At 44.4% G+C, this 18,155-nt stretch overlaps 1 protein-coding gene across 10 annotated transcripts in view; it reads left to right on the forward strand.

Annotated features, from left to right (window-relative positions):
* Positions 1 to 18,155, forward strand: part of LOC144495209 (nipped-B-like protein) — a 728,344-nt gene that overhangs the window by 232,971 nt on the left and 477,218 nt on the right. For all 10 annotated transcript variants that reach the window (XM_078215273.1, XM_078215271.1, XM_078215278.1 and 7 more), the window contains one exon: positions 13,011 to 13,104. In XM_078215273.1, the coding sequence (XP_078071399.1) occupies positions 13,011 to 13,104 (94 nt within the window). The remainder of the gene's footprint in view (positions 1 to 13,010; positions 13,105 to 18,155) is intronic.

Genomic DNA, 18,155 nt, shown 5'->3' on the forward strand with positions numbered 1-18,155 from the left:
CTTTCAGGGAAGTGTGGATATGTATGCCTAGATCCCCCTGTATGTTAATAGAAACATTGAAGCTAAAAGCAGGAGTAGGCCATTCGGCCCTTTGAGCCTGCTCTGCCATTCATTTTGATAATGGCTGATCATCAAATTCAATATGGTTCCTATTTTCAAGAAGGGGAATAGGGATAGCCCAGGTAATTACTGACCGGTGAGTCTAACCTCAGTGGTTGGTAAACTGATGGAGAAGATCCTGAGGGACAGGATATATGAGCATTTATAGAGGTTTAGTATGCTCAAGAATACTCAGCATGGCTTTGTCAAGGGCAGATCGTGCCTTACGAGCCTGGTGGAGTTCTTCGAAAATGTGACTAAACACATTGACGAAGGGAAGGCAGTAGATGTGGTTTATATGGATTTTAGCAAGGCGTTCGATAAGGTCCCCCATGCAAGGCTTCTAGAAAAAGTGAGAGGGCATGGGATCCAAGGGGCTGCTGCCCGGTGGATCCAGAACTGGCTTGCCCAAAGAAGGCAGAGAGTGGGTATAGATGGGTCTTTTTCGAAATGGAGGTCGGTCACCAGTGGTGTGCCCCAGGGATCTGTTCTGGGACCCTTGCTGTTTGTCATTTTCATAAATGACCTGGATGAGGAAGTGGAGGGATGGGTTGGTAAGTTTGCTGACGACACGAAGGTTGGTGGGGTTGTGGATAGTCTGGAGGGATGTCAGAAGTTACAGAGGGACATAGATAGGATGCAAGACTGGGCGGACAAGTGGCAGATGGACTTCAACCCAGATAAATGCGTCGTGGTCCATTTTGGTAGGTCAAATAGGATGAAGGAGTACAATATAAAGGGAAAGACTCTTAGTACTGTAGAGGACGGTACGGTAGCGCAGTGGTTAGCACTGCTGCTTCACAGCTCCAGGGTCCCTGGTTTGACTCCCGGCTTGGGTCACTGTCTGTGGAGTTTGCACATTCTCCTTGTGTCTGCGTGGGTTTCCTCCGGGTACTCCGGTTTCCTCCCACAGTCCAAAGATGTGTGGGTTAGGTTGATTGGCCAGGTTAAAAATTGCCCCTTAGAATCCTGAGATGCGTAGGTTAGAGGGCTTAGCGGGTAAATATGTGGGGGTAGGGCCTGGGTAGGATTGTGGTCGGTGCAGACTCGATGGGCCGAATGGCCTCCTTCTGCACTGTAGGGTTTCTATGAGGATCAGAAGGACCTTGGGGTCCGGGTCCAGAGGACTCTGAAATCGGTCCCGCAGGTGGAGGAGGTGGTTCAGAAGGCGTATGGTGTGCTGGCCTTTATCAATCGAGGGACTGAGTTTAGGAGTCCGGGGATAATGATGCAGCTATATAAGACCCTCGTCAGACCCCACTTGGAGTACTGTGCTCAGCTCTGGTCGCCTCACTATAGGAAGGATGTGGAAAAGATTGAAAGGGTGCAGAGGAGATTTACAAGGATGTTGCCTGCATTGAGTGGCATGCCTTATGAGGATAGGCTGAGGGAGCTCGGTCTTTTCCCCTTGGAGAGACGAAGGATGAGAGGAGACCTAATAGAGGTGTACAAGATGTTGAGAGGCATAGATCGGGTGGACTCTCAGAGGCTTTTTCCCAGGGTGGAAATGTCTGCTACGAGAGGACACAGGTTTAAGGTGCTGGGGGGTAGGTACAGGGGAGATGTTAGGGGTAAGTTTTTCACAGAGGGTGGTGGGCGAGTGGAATCGGCTGCCGTCAGTGGTGGTGGAGGCAAACTCAATAGGGTCTTTTAAGAAACTCCTGGATGAGTACATGGAGCTTAATAGATTGGAGTGTTATAGGTAGGTCTAGAAGGTAGGGATGTGTTCGGCACAACTTGTGGGCTGAAGGGCCTGTTTGTGCTGTAGTTTTTCTATGTTTCTATGTTTCTAATATCCTGGACCCCCCACCCACCCACCCACCCACCCACCCACCCACCCACCCACCCCATATCCCTTGATCCTTTGAGCCCCAAGAGCTATGTGAAATTTCTTCTTGAAATCAAACAATGTTTTGGCCTCAATTACATTCTGTGGTAGTGAATTAGAGACATAGAGGTTTAGAAGAATCATAGAATCATAGAAACCCTACAGTGCAGAAGGAGGCCATTCGGCCCATCGAGTCTGCACCGACCACAATCCCACCCAGGCCCTACCCCCACACATTTACCCGCTAATCCCTCTAACCTACGCATCTCAGGATTCTAAGGGGCAACTTTTAACCTGGCCAATCAACCTAACCTGCACATCTTTGGACTGTGGGAGGAAACCCACGCAGACACGAGGAGAATGTGCAAACTCCACACAGACAGTGACCCGAGCCGGGAATCGAACCCGGGACCCTGGAGCTGTGAAGCAGCAGTGCTAACCACTGTGCTACCGTGCCGCCCCTGTTTACATCATGGAAACAGGCCCTTCGGCCCAACTTGTCCATGCCGCTCTTTTTTTTTAAACCCCTAAACTAATCCCAATTGCTCACATTTGGCCCATATCCCTCTATACCCATCGTACCCATGTAACTATCTAAATGCTTTTTAAAAGACTAAATTGTACCCGTCTCTACTACTACCTCTGGCAGCTTGTTCCAGACACTCACCATCTTCTGTGTGAAAAAACTGCCCCTCTGGACACTTTTATATCTCTTCCCTCTCACCTTAAACCTATGCCCTCTAGTTTTAGACTCACCTACCTTTGGGAAAAGATATTGACTATCTACCTTGTCTATGCCCCTCATTATTTTATAGACCTCTATAAGGTCACCCCTCAGCCTACTACACTCCAGAAAAAAAAGTCCCACTCTATCCAGCGACTCCTTATAACTCAAACCATCAAGTCCTGGTAGCATCCTAGTAAATCTTTTCTGCACTCTTTCTAGTTTAATATCCTTTCTATAATAGGGTGACCAGAACTGCACACAGTATTCCAAGTATGGCCGTACCAATATCTTGTACAATTTCAACAAGATGTCCCAACTCCTGTATTCAGTGTTCTGACCGATGAAATCAAGCATTCCCAATGCCGCCTTCATCACTCTGTCCACCTGTGACTCCACTTTCAAGGAACTACGAACATGTACCCTAGATCTCTTTGTTCTATACATTCACCACTCTCTGGGTGAAGAAATTTCTCCTCATCTCAGTTCTAAAAGGTTCATCCCTTATCCTCAAACTATGACCCCTATAGTTCTGGACTCCCCCACCATTGGGAACATTCTTTCTGAATCTACCCTGTTCAACCCTGTTAGAATTTTATAAGTTTCGATGCGATCCTTCTCACTCTGCTAAATTCCAGTGAGTATAATCCTAACCGACCTGGTCTCTCCTCATGTGACAGACCTGCCATTCCAGGAATCAGCCTTGTAAACCTTCACTGTACTCCCTCTATAGCAAGGACATCCTTCCTCAGATAAGGATATCAAAACTGCACACAGTACCCCAGGTGTGGCCTCACTGATACCCTATATAATTGCAGCAAAGCATCCCTATCCCTATACTCAAATCGTCTCGCTATGAAGGCCAACATACCATTTGCCATCTTTATTGCCTGCTGTACCCAGGCGCTTATTTTCAGCGACGGATGCACGAGGACTCCAAGGTCTCATTGAGTATCCACCTCTCTCAATTTACACCCATTCAAGTAATAATGTGTCTTCCTATTATTGCTACCAAAGTGGATAACCTCACATATATCCACATTATATTGCATCTGCCATGCATATGCCCACACACTCAGCCTGTCAAAATCATGCTGAAGCATCTCTGCATCCTCCTCACAGCTCATCCCCCCGCACCCAACTTTGTATCATCTGCAAATTTGGAGATAATACATCCAGTTCCCTCTTCCAAATCATTAATATATAATGTGAACATTTGGGGTCCTAGCACGGATCCCTGTGGAACCCCACAAGTCATTGCTTGCCAATCAGAAAAAGACCCATTTATGCCAACACTCTGCTTCCTATTTGCTAACCAGCTCTCTATCCATCTCAAGACATTACCTGCAATCCCATGTGCTTTTACTTTACATCGTGGTCTGTTATGCGAGACCTTGTCAAAAGCCTTCTGAAAGTCTAAATAAACCACATCTACTGGTTTTCCTCAGTCAACTCTACTAGTTACATCCTCAAAAAATTCCAATAGTTTCTTCAAGCATGATTTCCCTTTTGTAAATCCATGCTGACTTTCAGATTGTACCACTGCCTTCCAGATGCCAAGTTATTAAATCCTTGATAATGGACTCTAGCAACTTTAGCAACTTCCCCAGTACCGACATTAGGCTCACTGGTCTATAGTTCCCTGTTTTCTCTACCTCCCTATTTGAATAGCGGGCTTTCATTAGCTACCCTCCAATCTGTAGGAACTATTCCAGAGTTTAAAGAATTTTGGAAAATAACCACCAGTGGATCTACTATTTCCAGGGCCTTCTTAATCAATCCCTTGGTCCTCCTTTGCTGAATTTTAAACTGCTTCCACTCCTCATGCCTATTGCTTTTTCTTGTCAATTGGTTTGCTTGTTCCTTGAATCAGATATTATCTCTAATTTCCCTTTTAAACCATGGTTTGGCCACAATTCCCTTGCCACTCTTGCGCCAGACAGGAATAAACAACTTCTGGAGTTCATAGAACAGTACAGCACAGAACAGGCCCTTCGGCCCACGATGTTGTGCCGAGCTTTATCTGAAACCAAGATCAAGCTATCCCACTCCCTATCATCCTGGTGCGCTCCATGTGCCTATCCAATAACCGCTTAAATGTTCCTAAAGTGTCTGACTCCACTATCACTGCAGGCAGTCCATTCCACACCCCAACCACTCTCTGCATAAAGAACCTACCTCTGATATCCTTCCTATATCTCCCACCACGAACCCTATAGTTATGCCCCCTTGTAATAGCTCCATCCACCGAGGAAATAGTCTTTGAACGTTCACTCTATCTATCCCCTTCATCATTTTATACACCTCTATTAAGTCTCCCCTCAGCTTCCTCCGCTCCAGAGAGAACAGCCCTAGCTCCCTCAACCTTTCCTCATAAGACCTACCCTCCAAACCAGGCAGCACCCTGGTAAATCTCCTCTGCACTCTTTCCAGTGCTTCCACATCCTTCTTATAGTGAGGTGACCAGAACTGCACACAATTGACCAGAACTGCACAGAATAGATCTACTTGTTTTTTAAATGCCTGCCATTGCTTGTCCACCGTCTTTCCTTTCAGGAATGTTTCCCAGTTCATCATGGCCAATTCATGCCTCATACCATCATAATTATCTTTATTGAGATTCAGGACCCTGGTCTCAGAATCAACTGACAGTGAGGAAGGTTTTCAAAGCTTGCAGAGGGATTTGGACCAACTAGAAAAATGGGCTGAAAAATGGCAAATGGGATTTAACGCAGACAAGTGTGAGATATTGCACTTTGGAAGGACAAACCAAAGTAGAACGTACAGGGTAAATGGTAGGACTCTGAAGAGTGCAGTTGAACAGAGGGATCTGGGAATACAGCTACAGAATTCCCTAAAAGTGCCGTCACAGGTGGTTAGGGTCGTAAAGAGTGCCTTTGGGACATTGGCCCTTATAAATCGGAGTATCGAGTATAAAAGTTGGAGTGTTATGGTAAGGTTATGTAAGACATTGGTGAGGCCGAATTTGGAGTATTGTGTACAGTTTTGGTCACCTAGTTACAGGAAGGATGTAAATAAGGTTGAAAGAGCGCAGAGAAGGTTCACAAGGATGTTGCCGGGACTTGAGAAGCTGAGTTACAGAGAGAGATTGAATAGAACATAGAACAGTACAGCACAGAACAGGCCCTTCGGCCCACGATGTTGTGCCGAGCTTTATCTGAAACCAAGATCAAGCTATCCCACTCCCTATCATCCTGGTGTGCTCCATGTGCCTATCCAATAACCGCTTAAATGTTTCTAAAGTGTCTGACTCCACTATCACTGCAGGCAGTCCATTCCACACCCCAACCACTCTCTGCGTAAAGAACCTACCTCTGATATCCGTCCTGTATCTCCCACCACGAACCCTATAGTTATGCCCCCTTGTAATAGCTCCATCCACCCGAGGAAATAGTCTTTGGGACTTTATTCCCTGGAGCGTAGAAGAATGAGGGGAGACTTGGTAGAGGTGTATAAGATTTTGATGGGTATAGATAGAGTGGAATGCAAGCAGGCTTTTTCCACTGAGGCTGGGGGAGAAAGAAAACCAGAGGACATGGGTTAAGGGTGAAAGGAGAAAAGTTTAAAGGGAATATTAGCGGGGGGCTTCTTCATGCAGAGAGTGGTGGGAGTGTGGAATGAGCTGCCGGATAAAGTGGTAAATTTAACATTTAAGAAAAACTTGGACGGGTTCATGGATGAGAGGAGTGTGGAGGGATATGGTCCAAGTGCAGGTCAGTGGGACTCGGCAGAAAAATGGTTTGGCACAGCCAAGAAGGGCCAAAGGGCCTGTTTCTGAGCTGTAATTTTCTATGGTTCTACATCATTATCCACCTTGACAAAGAATTCTACCATATTGTGGTCACTCGTCCCCAAGGGTTCTCTCATAACTAGATTGCCAGCTAATTCTTCATCAGTGCACAACACCCAGTCCAAGATGGCCTGCTCTCTTGTTGTTTCCTCAATGTATTGCTCCCGAAAACCATTCCATATACATAGTCATAGAAATCATAGAAACCCTACAGTGCAGAAGGAGGCCATTCGGCCCATCGAGTCTGCACCGACCACAATCCCACCCAGGCCCTACCCCCATATCCCTACATATTTTACCCACTAATCCCTGTAACCTACGCATCTCAGGACACTAAGGAGCAATTTTTAGCATGGCCAATCAACCTAACTCACACATCTTTGGACTGTGGGAGGAAACCGGAGCACCCGGAGGAAACCCACGCAGACACGAGGAGAATGTGCAAACTCCACACAGACAGTGACCCAAGCCGGGAATCGAACCCAGGTCCCTGGAGCTGTGAAGCAGCAGTGCTAACCACTGTGCTACCGTGCCGCCCCTCTAGTCATACACGTTTACAGCATGGAAACAGGCCCTTCGGCCCAACTTGTCCATGCCACCCTTTTTTTAAACCCCGAAGCTAATCCCAATTGCCCGCATTTGGCCCATGTCCCTCTCCACCCATTGTACCCATGTAACTATCTAAATGCTTTTTAAAAGACAAAATTGTACCCACCTCTACTACTACCTCTGACAGCTTGTTCCAGTCACTCACCACCCTCTGAAAAAATTGCCCCTCTGGGCACTTTTATATCTCTCCCCTCTCACCTTAAACCTATGCCCTCTAGTTTTAGACTCCCTTACCTTTGGGGAAAAAGATAATGACTATCTACCTTGTCTGTGCCCCTCATTATTTTATAGACCTCTATAAGGTCACCCCTCAGCCTCCTACGCTCCAGAGAGAAAAGTCCCAGTCTATTCAGCCTCTCCTTATAACTCAATCCATCAAGTCCTGGTAGCATCCTAGTAAATCTTTTCTGCACTCTTCCTAGTTTAATAATATCCTTTCTATAATAGGGTGACCAAAATTGGACACAGTATTCCAAGTCTGGCCTTACCAATGTCTTGTACAACTTCAACAAGACGTCCCAATTCCTGTATTCAATGTACAACTTCAAGACATTCGAACTCCAGAAATTCTTCCTCTATTGTACTGTGACTAATTTGACTCCCCCCAATCTAAGTGCAGATTGAAGTCGCCCATAATCACAGTTGTTCCTTTAACACATCCACCTCTGATTTCCTGTCGAATGCTTTTCCCAACATTACCACTACAGTTTGGTGGTCTGTATACCACCCCCACCAATGTTTTTGCCCCTTGTTGTTTCTTAACCCATACAAATTCCACATCAATATCATCTTTGATAAACAATGCAACTCCACCAGCTTTTCCTTTCTGTCTGTCCTTCCTAAACACTGAATAGCCCTCATTATTTGGTTCCCATCCTTGCTCATCTTGGAGCCAAGTCGCCGTAATGCCAACTATATCACATCCCTTTACATCTATCTGAGCAACTAATTCATCCATTTTGTTCCGAATGCTCCGAGGATTCAGGTACAAAACATTAAGGTGGGCACTTTTAACGTTTCTTTTTCCTTTCCTACTATATTTTACTCGGTCTTTATCTGACTCGGGCATTTGATTTCTCTACCTATCACTTTTTAAATTCTCTTTGCTGTCTTTTCCTCATGTTGTTAATTCCCCCTGCTTTGAATCCTTGCAAAGGTTCCCACCCCCCTGCCATATCAGTTTAAAACCTCCACAACTACTCCAGCAAGTCCGGATCCTGCCCATGTAACCCGTGCGGTTTTTTTTTGAAACGGGTCCCACCTCCCCCCGAACCAGTCCTAATGCCTTAGGAATCTGAAACCCTTCCCCTCGCACCATCTTTTTAGCCACGTATTCATCCATTGTATCCTGCTGTTTCTACATTGACTAACAACTGACCTTTAAAAGATTCCCACATGAGAGATGTGGATTTCGCCTCAAATAGCCACACTCAATTTAAATTTCCCAGTTCCTGCCTAATACTATTGTAGTTAGCCTTCCCCCGATTTAATACTTTCACTTGAGGGCTACTCTTATCCTTGTCTATAAATAACTTAAAACTGTCAGAATTATGATCATTGTTCCTGAAATGCTCCCACATTGAATGTTCGATCACCTGGCCAGACTCATTTCCCAATACCAGGTACAGTATCATATCCTTCCCTATTGGGACTATTTACATATTGCTTCAAGAAATCCTCCTGGACGCACCTAATAAGTCTCCCATCCCAATCCAAACCCTGGTTTTAAGAGAGTCCGAGTCAATATAGGGGAAGTTAAAATCACCCACCAGAACAGTCCTGTTGTTTTTACATTTTTCCATAATCTGTCCACATATCTGTTCCTCTATCTCCCACTCGCTGTTGGGAGGCCTGTAGTGCAACCCCATCCTTCCTATTCAAAGTTTATTTATTCATTAGTCACAAGTGGGCTTTTATTAAAACTGCAATGTAGTTGCTGTGAAAATCCCCTAGTCACCATACTCCAGCGCCTGTTCGGGTTCACTGAGGGAGAATTCAGCATGGCCAATTCACCTAACGAGCATGTCTTTTGGACCCTGGGAGGCAACCGGAGCACCTGGAGGAAACCCATGCAGACACGTGGAGAACGTGCATACTCCGCACAGACAGTGAATCAAGCCAGGAATTGAACTCGGGTCCCTGGTGCTGTGAGGCAGCAGTGCTAACTACTGTGCCACCGTGCTGCCCATTTCTGAGCTTTACCCATATGGCCTCGCTGGATGAGATCTCCAAGCTGACCTCCATCAATACAGCTGTAATATTCTGCCGAATTAGTTATACAACTCTCCCACCCCTTTTACATCCCTCTATCACGTCCGAAACATCTAAACCCTGGAACGTTTAGCTACCAGTCTTGTTTCTTTCTCAACCAAGTCTCTGGAATAGCTACAACATCATAGTTACATGTGCTAATCCGAGCTCTAAATTCATCTGCCTTTACTGTTATACTCCTTGCATTAAAACAAGTATACTTTAGACTGCAAGACCCATTGTGTTCAGTAACCTCTCCTGTCTGTTCTTCCTCTTGGCCGTACTGGCCTTAGTCTCTAACTCCTCGGTCATTTCACTGGCTAATCTACTGCTCTGGCATGGTCTCCTCTTCCCTGAAGATCTTTGAAGATAAATAAACACAACCAATATATACATCTATTTGTGATGTCACGTTTCTGTGATGCCACATTTCTCTCAATGTGGCTGCTCCTCTCTGGAGCCAATCGATTGGACTCGATTAGATAGCTGCTGCTGACTGCCACTGGGTTCTCCTTTCACCTCTCCTTGGAGCTGCTGACTTCCTCGGAGTCCTTTTTTTTCTGCTCATCATTGTATCATAGATTTAGATTAATTGTGGAAAGAGCTCAAGGAGAGCCTGAATTAAAAATACTTAAATTGGTGGAGGGTTAATTTCAGTGGGATGAAAATGGATTTGTTCAGGTAAAAATTTAATTAACCAAGGGGCTGATCTTAATGAGGAGATGATTCAGGTGCAGTTCCAGGAGAGCTTAAGAGCTCGGAACTGGAATAAACTGTTTTGACCTTTGAGACTGTTCTGCTATTCAACAAGGTTATGGTTGATTTCTGTCTTTGTTCTGCCTTCCTGCACTGTATTTATTTCTTTTAATATTTCATATAAGAACTAGGAGCAGGAGTCGGCCATCTGGCCCGTCAAGCCTGCTCCGCCATTCAATAAGATCATGGCTGATCTTTTTGTGGACTCAGCTCCACTTACCCGCCTGCTCACCATAACCCTTAATTCCTTTACTGTTCAAAAATTTATCTATCCTTGCCTTAAAAACATTCAATGAAGGTAGCCTCAACTGCTTCACTGGGCAGGGAATTCCACAGATTCACAACCCTTTGGGTGAAGAAGTTCCTCCTCAACTCAGTCCTAAATCTGCTTCCCCTTATTTTGAGGCTATGCCCCCTAGTTCTAGTTTCACCCGCCAGTGGAAACAACTTCCCTGCTTCTATCTTATCTATTCCCTTCATAATCTTATATGTTTCTATAAGATCTCCCCTCATTCTTCTGAATTCCAATGAGTATAGCCCCAGTCTATTCAGTCTCTCCTCGTAAGCCAACCCTCTCAACTCCGGAATCACCCGAGTGAATCTCCTCTGCATCCCCTCCAGTGCCAGTATATCCTTTCTCAAGTAAGGAGACCAAAACTGTACACAGTATTCCAGGTGTGGCCTCACCAGCACCTTATACAGCTGCAACATAACCTCGCTGTTTTTAAACTCCATCCCTCTCGCAATGAAGGTCAAAATTCCATTTGCCTTCTTAATTACCTGCTGCACCTGCAAACCAACTTCTTGAGATTCCTGCACAAGGACACCCAGGTCCTTCTGCACAGCAGCATGCTGCAATTTTTTACAATTTAAATAATAGTCCATTTTGCTGTTATTCCTACCAAAATGGATGACCTCACATTTACCAGCATTGTACTCCATCTGCCAGACCCTCGCCCACTCACTTAGATTATCCCTTTGCAGACTTTCAGCGTCCTCTGCACACTTTGTGTCATCTTAGTGTCATCTGCGAATTTTGACACACTACACTTGGTCCCCAACTCCAAATCATCTATGTAAATCATAAACAATTGCGGTCCCAACACTGATCCCTGAGGCACACCACTAGTCACTGATCGCCAACCAGAAAAACACCCATTTACCCCCACTCTTTGCTTTCTGTTAGTTAACCAATCCTCTATCCATGCTAATACATTACCTGTAACACCGTGCACCTTTATCTTATGTAGCAGTCCTTGGTGCGGCACCTTGTCAAATGCCTTCTGAAAATCCAGATACACCACATCCACAGGTTCCCCATTGTCCACTGTACATGTAATGTTCTCAAAGAATCTATTGAGAATCCATAAACCTATTGAGCTCTGTCTTAAATATGCTTAATGACTGCGCATTCACAACTCTGATGAACAGAATTCTAAAGATTCACAAACGTTGAGTATAGCCATTTTTCTTAATCCTATTTTAAATGCCTGACCCCTGAGTCTGAGATGCTTTCTTAGCATCTACCCTGTCCACCCACTTCAAATTTTTTAATGTGTTTCAATTTGGCAAATCTGCCCAGATCACAATGGGGTGGACTTTGCAGGATTGACTGAGCTGGATAAACCTCATTGTTTCTGGTGCCTAGATCGATGCTGGTTAGTTTGTGATGTCTTATTCTTCAGCTTTACTGTAGCAGTTTGATTCAACTGATTGGCTTGCTAGGCCATTTCAGAGAGCAGTTAAGAGTCCACTGCAATGCTCTGTGTGTGATATTTAGGCCAACCAGGAAGAACATCGATTTCGTGGAAGCATTAGTGAACCAAATGAGATTCTATGACAACCTGATATTTTCATGATTTCATCATTACTGAGCCTAGTATTTTATTCTGGAATTATTATTTGAATTTCAATTCCCCCAGCTGCCGTGATTGAATTTGAACTTGTGTCTCTGGGCCTTGGCTACATAGAGTCGTAGTCATAGAGGTTTACAGCATGGAAACAGGCCCTTAAGCCCAGCTTGCCTGTGCTGTCCTTTTTTTAACCAGTAAGCTAGTCCCAACTGCTGAGACCACATCTGGAATATGTACAGTTTTGCCTTCCTTATTTGAAAAAGAAAGTGCATTAGAAGCAGTTCAGAAAAGATTCACTTGACTCATTCCTAGGATGAGGAACCTCTAGAGCCAGAGGTTTACAGCATGGAAACAAGCTCTTCGGCCCAACTTGTCCATGCCGCCTGTTTATTTAGCCACTAAGCTAGTCCCAATTGCCCGCATTTGGCCCATATCCCTCTATACCCATCTTACCAATGTAACTATCCAAATGCTTTTTAAAAGACAAAATTGTACCCGCCTCTACTACTGCCTCTGGCAGCTCGTCCCAGACACTCACCACCCTCTATGTGAAAAAATTGCCCGTCTGGACACTTTTGTATCTCTCCCCTCACCTTAAACCTATGCCCTCTAGTTTTAGACTCCCCTACCTTTGGGAAAAGGTGTTGACTATCTAGCTGATCTGTGCCCCTCATTATTTTATAGATCTCTATAAGATCATTCCTCAGCCTCCTACGGTCCAGAGGAAAAAAGTCCCGGTCTATCCAGCCTCTCCTTATAACTCAAACCATCAAGTCCCGGTAGCATCCGAGTTGATCTTTTCTGCACTCTTTCTAGTTGAATAATATTCTTTCTATAATGCGACCAGAACTGTACACAGTATTCCAAATGTGGCTGTACCAATGTTTTGTACAACTGCAACAAGACGTCTCAACTCCTGTATCTGGGTTTCTGGATCATTAGCCTAGTAAGATTATACCACTATGCTACTGTCATTCTTTAAACAAGGTTTTCTTTCCTTGTACTTTGTAGATATTGTATTTGATTTTGCTTATTTGTGGTAAATTTTCTAGGCTAATGTTTTTTCTTTTTTTATCATAGGATGGTGATTCTTCATTGAGGAATGCTGCTTCCTTCCCTTTAAGATCCCCACAAGCAGTGTGTTCTCCTGCGAGCAGCGATGGAACTCCAAAGGGTAAATTTATAAAGTTGCATGTACTGAACCTATCCTTAATACTGTGTGTAATATAATTAATATTTGAGACTGTTTGCAAAGAAGCATGCTAATTGAAGAACTGGACGATATGGGCATGAAGGGTAATTGTTTCTTGGCTTTCAAGCTACTTGATTTCCACAATTGGACAATGATATTGAGATTATTTGAAAGTTCTGTTTCATATTCTTTTTGGCCCATGGCCGCAGTCCCTGGGCGAGATTTTACAGCCTCACTCGTCCCAATACCATAAAATCCCACCTGAGGTCAACACACCTTTCCATGGTCTGTCCCTTGCCCACTTCGATTCATGTGGCAGGTGGGGCGGTAAAATTCCGGCCCCCCTCTTTGAGTGATGCTTATAATGGTGACCCAATGTTTTTCCTGGTTTAGTTATGTCACAACTAGGACAGTTTCAAGAACTAGTTCTCACTGAAGTAAGACTTACATTGAGGGAGGGGTGAACTAACTTATGACAGGGCACGGAAGAAGCTAAAGTAAAATTGAAGCATTTTCTATAGGTAGCGATATACATTTCTGAAATTATACTGATTGGGAGTTACAGGGTGACGGCCTACTTACAGTGAAAGCAGTCCTTTCTACTTTGCTTTCTTATTATTGCAGCATTATTGTTGGTATCTGGTTTGACTCTAAATAAGGTTTGGATTTGTTTAGTGTGCGTTAAAATTTAAGACAATTATATATGCAAAGATTTTAGATCGTAGCTCATTAGCATAATTTATTTAATTTGAGATGATTTTATCTCACTTAAATGTCAACAAAGAACTAATGAGCACTTTTTTGTTACAAGCCTTTGTTTAATCAGATTGATGAAAGTTATTTTGTATAAAGTAGATTGCTAGCTCAATTCTGATTTCTATCAGTTACATTAAGAGCCTCTGAATTAAACCATTGCACTGACCCTGAGAACAGTGTTTGCCTTAAGTTGCGTGAGTGCCTGACCACGCAGCGGACCAGAACATGCTGCACAGGGGATAAACACAGGCCATACATAAGAACGGTCTCCTTAACATACATGTGTGACCTTGCGACAAGGACTGCATGGTGCACCAAACAACCCACGCACAGTGAGGGAAATTAGAGGAAGCATTTCCTCAGAATATGGGCTAAACACTTTTTTGATGAAATCACAGAAACTGCTGGCATGTTCTGATTCAGATTAAGTTATCAATGCAGACATTTATGGGTTTCATTTTTACCTGTTCAGCTGACTGGAAGATTGTACTCTGATGCATGACTAGAATCATAGAATGGCTGCAGCACAGGAGAAGGCTATTTTGGCTTGTTGCATCTATACTGGTTTTCTGAAGGAGCAGTTCACCTAGTGCCTCTCCCTTGCCTTCTCTCTAGCTGTGCATAATCTGTTTTCAAATATTAATCCAAATCCCCCGTGAATGTGTTGATTTGAACCTGGCTCTGCAGATTTGATGAGTTGAAGGACCTCTTCTGCACTGTAGGATTCTATGCCACACTAAGGCAGTGTATTCCAATTGTAAGCACCTGCTACTTGTCAAAAAAAATTCCTCATGTCACAGTTGCTGCTTTTGTCAGTCACCATAAATCTGTGTCCTCTGGTTCTCAGTCCTTTCAGCAATGGTTTCTGTCAATCTGCACTGTGTAGATATCTCGTGACCTCCACTCAAGCTTCTCTTCTCCAAGGAGAACAGTCAATTTCTCCAATCTGAGCACATAATTGAAGTTCCTCATCCATGTAACCATTCTGATGAAATTTTTCCCCATTCTTACCCCATTGAAGTTGGCCTTCCCCTAATAATTATTTCTCTAGATTGTTCCTTGCCCATTTCTATAGCCAAATTAAACCTGATGATGCAATGACCACTGTTCCCTAAATCATTTCCGACTGACATCTGGTTCTTCATTCCCAAGAACCAGATTTAGCAGTGCATCCTCCCTTATTGGACTGAAAACATACTGTTGTAGAAAATTATGGTAGTACTCGGGTCTCGCTGTATTTATGGAGAGAGAAACAGTTAACATTTCGAGTGGAGTATGACTTTTCAGAAACGTAATGGGTTAGGTGCTGTCAAAGGGTATACTGCAGCAGGCTGGAGACAGCAATTAGTATGTGAGAGCAAGGTGGTGACTTACAATGGCAAGGAACTAGAAGCTCAGGTGGTGCTTGAAGTTGTACCGTCAAATAGTTACCCATTCTGCGTTAGGTCTCCAGTGTAGAGCAGTGAATACAGTATATGAAACTGAAAGAAGCACAAGTAAATTGCTGCCTCCCCTGGAATGAGTGTTTGGGGCCTGGGATGGTGAGGAGGTAAAGGGGCAGGTGTTACATAAGAACATAAGAACTAGAAGCAGAAGTAGGCCATCTGACCCCTCGAGCCTGCTCTGACATTCAATAAGATCATGGCTGATCTTTTTGTGGACTCGGCTCCACTTACCCGCCTGCTCACCATAACCCTTAATTACTTTACTGTTCAAAAATTTATCTATCCTTGCATTAAAAACATTCAATGAGGTAGCCTCAACTGCTTCACTGGGCAGGGAATTCCACAGGTTCACAACCCTTTGGGTGAAGAAGTTCCCCCTCAACTCAGTTCTACATCTGCTCCCTGTTATTCTAAGGCCATGCCCCCTAGTTCTAGTTTCACCTGCCAGTGGAAACAACCTCACTGCTTCTTTCTTAGCTATTCCTTACCTATGCACCTACTGCAATTGCATGGGAAAGTGCTGCGGTAAGGGGACAAGATGTTGGGAGTTAAGGAACATAGAACATTACAGCGCAGTACAGGCCCTTCGGCCCTCGATGTTGTGCCGACCAGTGGAACCAATCTAAAGCCCCTCGAATCTACACTATTCCAATATCATCCATATGTTTATCCAATAACCATTTGAATGCTCTTAATGTTGACGAGTCCACTACTGCTGCAGGCAGGGCATTCCACGCCCTTGCTACTCTCTGAGTGAAGAACCCACCTCTAACATCTGTCCTATATCTATCACCCCTCAATTTAAAGCTATGTCCCCTCGTGCGAACCATCACTATCCGAGGAAAAAGGCTCTCACTATCCACCCGATCTAATCCTCTGATCATCTTGTATGCCTCTATTAAGTCACCTCTTAACCTTCTCTCTAACAAAAACAGCCTCAAGCCCCTCAGCCTTTCCTCATACGATTTTCCCACCATACCAGGCAACATCCTGGTAAATCTCCACTGCACCCTTTCCAACACTTCCACATCTTTCCTATAATAGGGCGACCAGAACTGTACGCAATACTCCAAATGCGGCCGCACCAGAGTTTTGTACAGTTGCAGCATGACCTCCGAAACTCAATCCCTCTACCAATAATAGCTAACACACCGTACGCCTTCTTAACAACCCTGTCAACCTGGGTGCCAACTTTCAGGGATCTATGCACATGGACACCCAGATCCCTCTGTTCATCCACACTACCGAGTATCTTACCATTAGCCCAGTACCCTGTATTCCTGTTACTCCTTCCAAAGTGAATCACTTCACACTTGTCCGCATTAAACTCCATTTGCCACCTCTCAGCCTAGCTCTGCAGCTTATCTATGTCCCTCTGTAACCTGCCACTTCCCTCCGCACTGTCTACAACTCCACCGACTTTAGTGTCATCCGCAAAGGAGGAGTAGACCAGTGTGGCATGGAGAAACTGGACAGGAGACGAAGGGAAGATATGTTCGGTAGTGAAGTCATGCTGAAGGTGACAGAAATGATGGACGATGACCCTTTGAATGTGAAGGCTGGTGAAGTGGAAAATGAGGAAAAGGGGAACCCTATTGCAGCTTAGGGAAGGGAGGGGGATGCATGAGAATAGAAATGCAGGAAATAGGTCAGACAGGGTTGAGGATCCAGTCCACCACAGTCGGGGGTAACTAGAAACACAGTTATGGAAGTGCATCATCAGAGCAGATGTGACAGAGACTGAGAAACTGGAAGAATGGAATAGAATTATTACAGGAAGCAGGGTGTGAAGAAGTAGGTTACTATACCTATTTGTGACTAATAAATAAACTTAACTTTAAACTTATGAGCAGGAAAAGGCAGAGTTGGATGGAAGAAGGAATATTCCACATGTACAAAAAGACAGCACCTTACGGATGCCTGTAACAACTTTCCTTGGGGAAAGTGAAATGAATTAAAGGGGAAATTCTTCAATTTTCTAATTCCTTTTTTCACAGGCCAACAATGAGGCAACAAAGCGTAGGAGGGTGCTGGTGGATGGGGGCTAGTTGGACCTCAAGGAAGAAATGAAGAGCCCTCAGACCGTTTGGGGGGGGGGGGGGGGGTGCGTGAATGAATGGAGGCCCAGAAACTGAAAACTGCATCAACTTTGCTTCCAATTTCCACCTTTCTCTCACCACCACATGGCCCAACTTTGACACTTCCCTTCCTTGACGACTTCAATTTCCATACGCATTTGTTCCTCAATATTTTGCCCACTAGTTGGTAACCCATAGACTATACTGAGTAAAGGTACCTATGTTGTTTCTTAGATGTAGCCTAATAAATTCTGTCCATCACCCTGGGGCATCCTCCCTTTCCAGAACTGCAATGTCCTTTTAATCAGTATGCCATTCCCTCCCCCTTTTCTCCTTTCCTATCTTTGCTGAACTCCCTGGATCCAGAAATATTTAATTCTCAGGCCTAATCTTCATTGAAATAGCTCTGTTGTAGCCACAGCATCATATTTCTATGTGGCTAACAGAACCTACAGCTGAGCAACCTTATTTAGCATATGCTGCACATTCACATACATACTTCTCATCATGTTACAAACAGGGTAGATAAATGGGAACCAGTGGGTGTAGTGTATTTGGATTTTCAGAAGACATTCAATAAGGTGCCACATAAAATGAACCTACATTATGGGTGAGGCTTTAAAGGGGAATTGGATCATTTTCTGAAAAGGGAAAAGGCAGTGGAGTGGAAACTGCTGTTTAGTATACTGACACAGGCATGACTGGCTGGAAGGCTGTCTTTTGTGTTATCACCATGCCATGATTCTATGTGAGA

Source organism: Mustelus asterias, chromosome 6 (assembly GCF_964213995.1).
Source record: "Mustelus asterias chromosome 6, sMusAst1.hap1.1, whole genome shotgun sequence".
Lineage (NCBI taxonomy): Eukaryota > Metazoa > Chordata > Chondrichthyes > Carcharhiniformes > Triakidae > Mustelus > Mustelus asterias.